The sequence below is a fragment of the Malurus melanocephalus genome, unplaced genomic scaffold, assembly GCF_030028575.1.
Source record: "Malurus melanocephalus ecotype Western Australia unplaced genomic scaffold, MMel_1.1 scaffold_3827, whole genome shotgun sequence".
Lineage (NCBI taxonomy): Eukaryota > Metazoa > Chordata > Aves > Passeriformes > Maluridae > Malurus > Malurus melanocephalus.
Window position 1 is genome coordinate 1 of NW_026627059.1, and position 647 is coordinate 647.

A 647-nucleotide genomic window follows, 5' to 3' on the forward strand; every position below is an offset into this window, starting at 1 on the left:
CAGCGGCGCTCGCCATGGCAGCCGAGCGGCTGTCGGAGGAGAAAATCGCCGAGTTCAGAGAAGCCTTCTCCCTGTTCGACCGCGACGGCGACGGCCGCATCTCCACGGCGGAGCTGGGCACCGTCATGCGCTCGCTGGGCCACAACCCCACCGAGGCGGAGCTCCGCGACACGGCGGCCGAGCTGGACGCCGACGGAGGCTCCATTGACTTCGCCGAGTTCCTGTCGCTGATGGCGCGGAGGAGGCGCCCCACGGACGGCGAGGAGGAGCTCCGCGAGGCGTTCCGCGTCTTCGACAAGGACGGCGACGGCTGCGTCAGCGCGGCGGAGCTCCGCCACGTCATGACCAACCTGGGCGAGAAGCTGACGGAGCACGAGGTGGACGAGATGATCCGAGAGGCCGACGGCGACGGCGACGGCCGCGTCAACTACGAGGAGTTCGTCAGGATGATGAYGGAGAAGTGACGGCTCCTCCGCGCTCCGTCCTGCAGGTAAATCCCGGGATTCCTGGAAAATCCCCCAAATTTTGGATTTCCGCCATCTCGCCCGCTGGGGAAATTGATGTTCGCGGTGGTTGGGTTTTTTTTTTTTTAATTTTTAATTTTTGCTTTGTTTTTTCCCCATTTTTTCCCTCTGTTTTTTCCCCAT

The 647-nt window shown here is 62.1% G+C and overlaps 1 protein-coding gene across 1 annotated transcript; it reads left to right on the forward strand.

Annotated features, from left to right (window-relative positions):
- The first annotated feature begins 6 nt into the window (after nucleotides 1–6).
- On the forward strand, nucleotides 7–514 carry LOC130588221 (calmodulin, striated muscle-like). The gene has a single exon (XM_057389172.1). The coding sequence runs from the start codon at nucleotides 15–17 to the stop codon at nucleotides 462–464; it is 450 nt and encodes a 149-aa protein (XP_057245155.1). The 5' UTR covers nucleotides 7–14; the 3' UTR covers nucleotides 465–514.
- The last annotated feature ends 133 nt before the right edge of the window (nucleotides 515–647 follow it).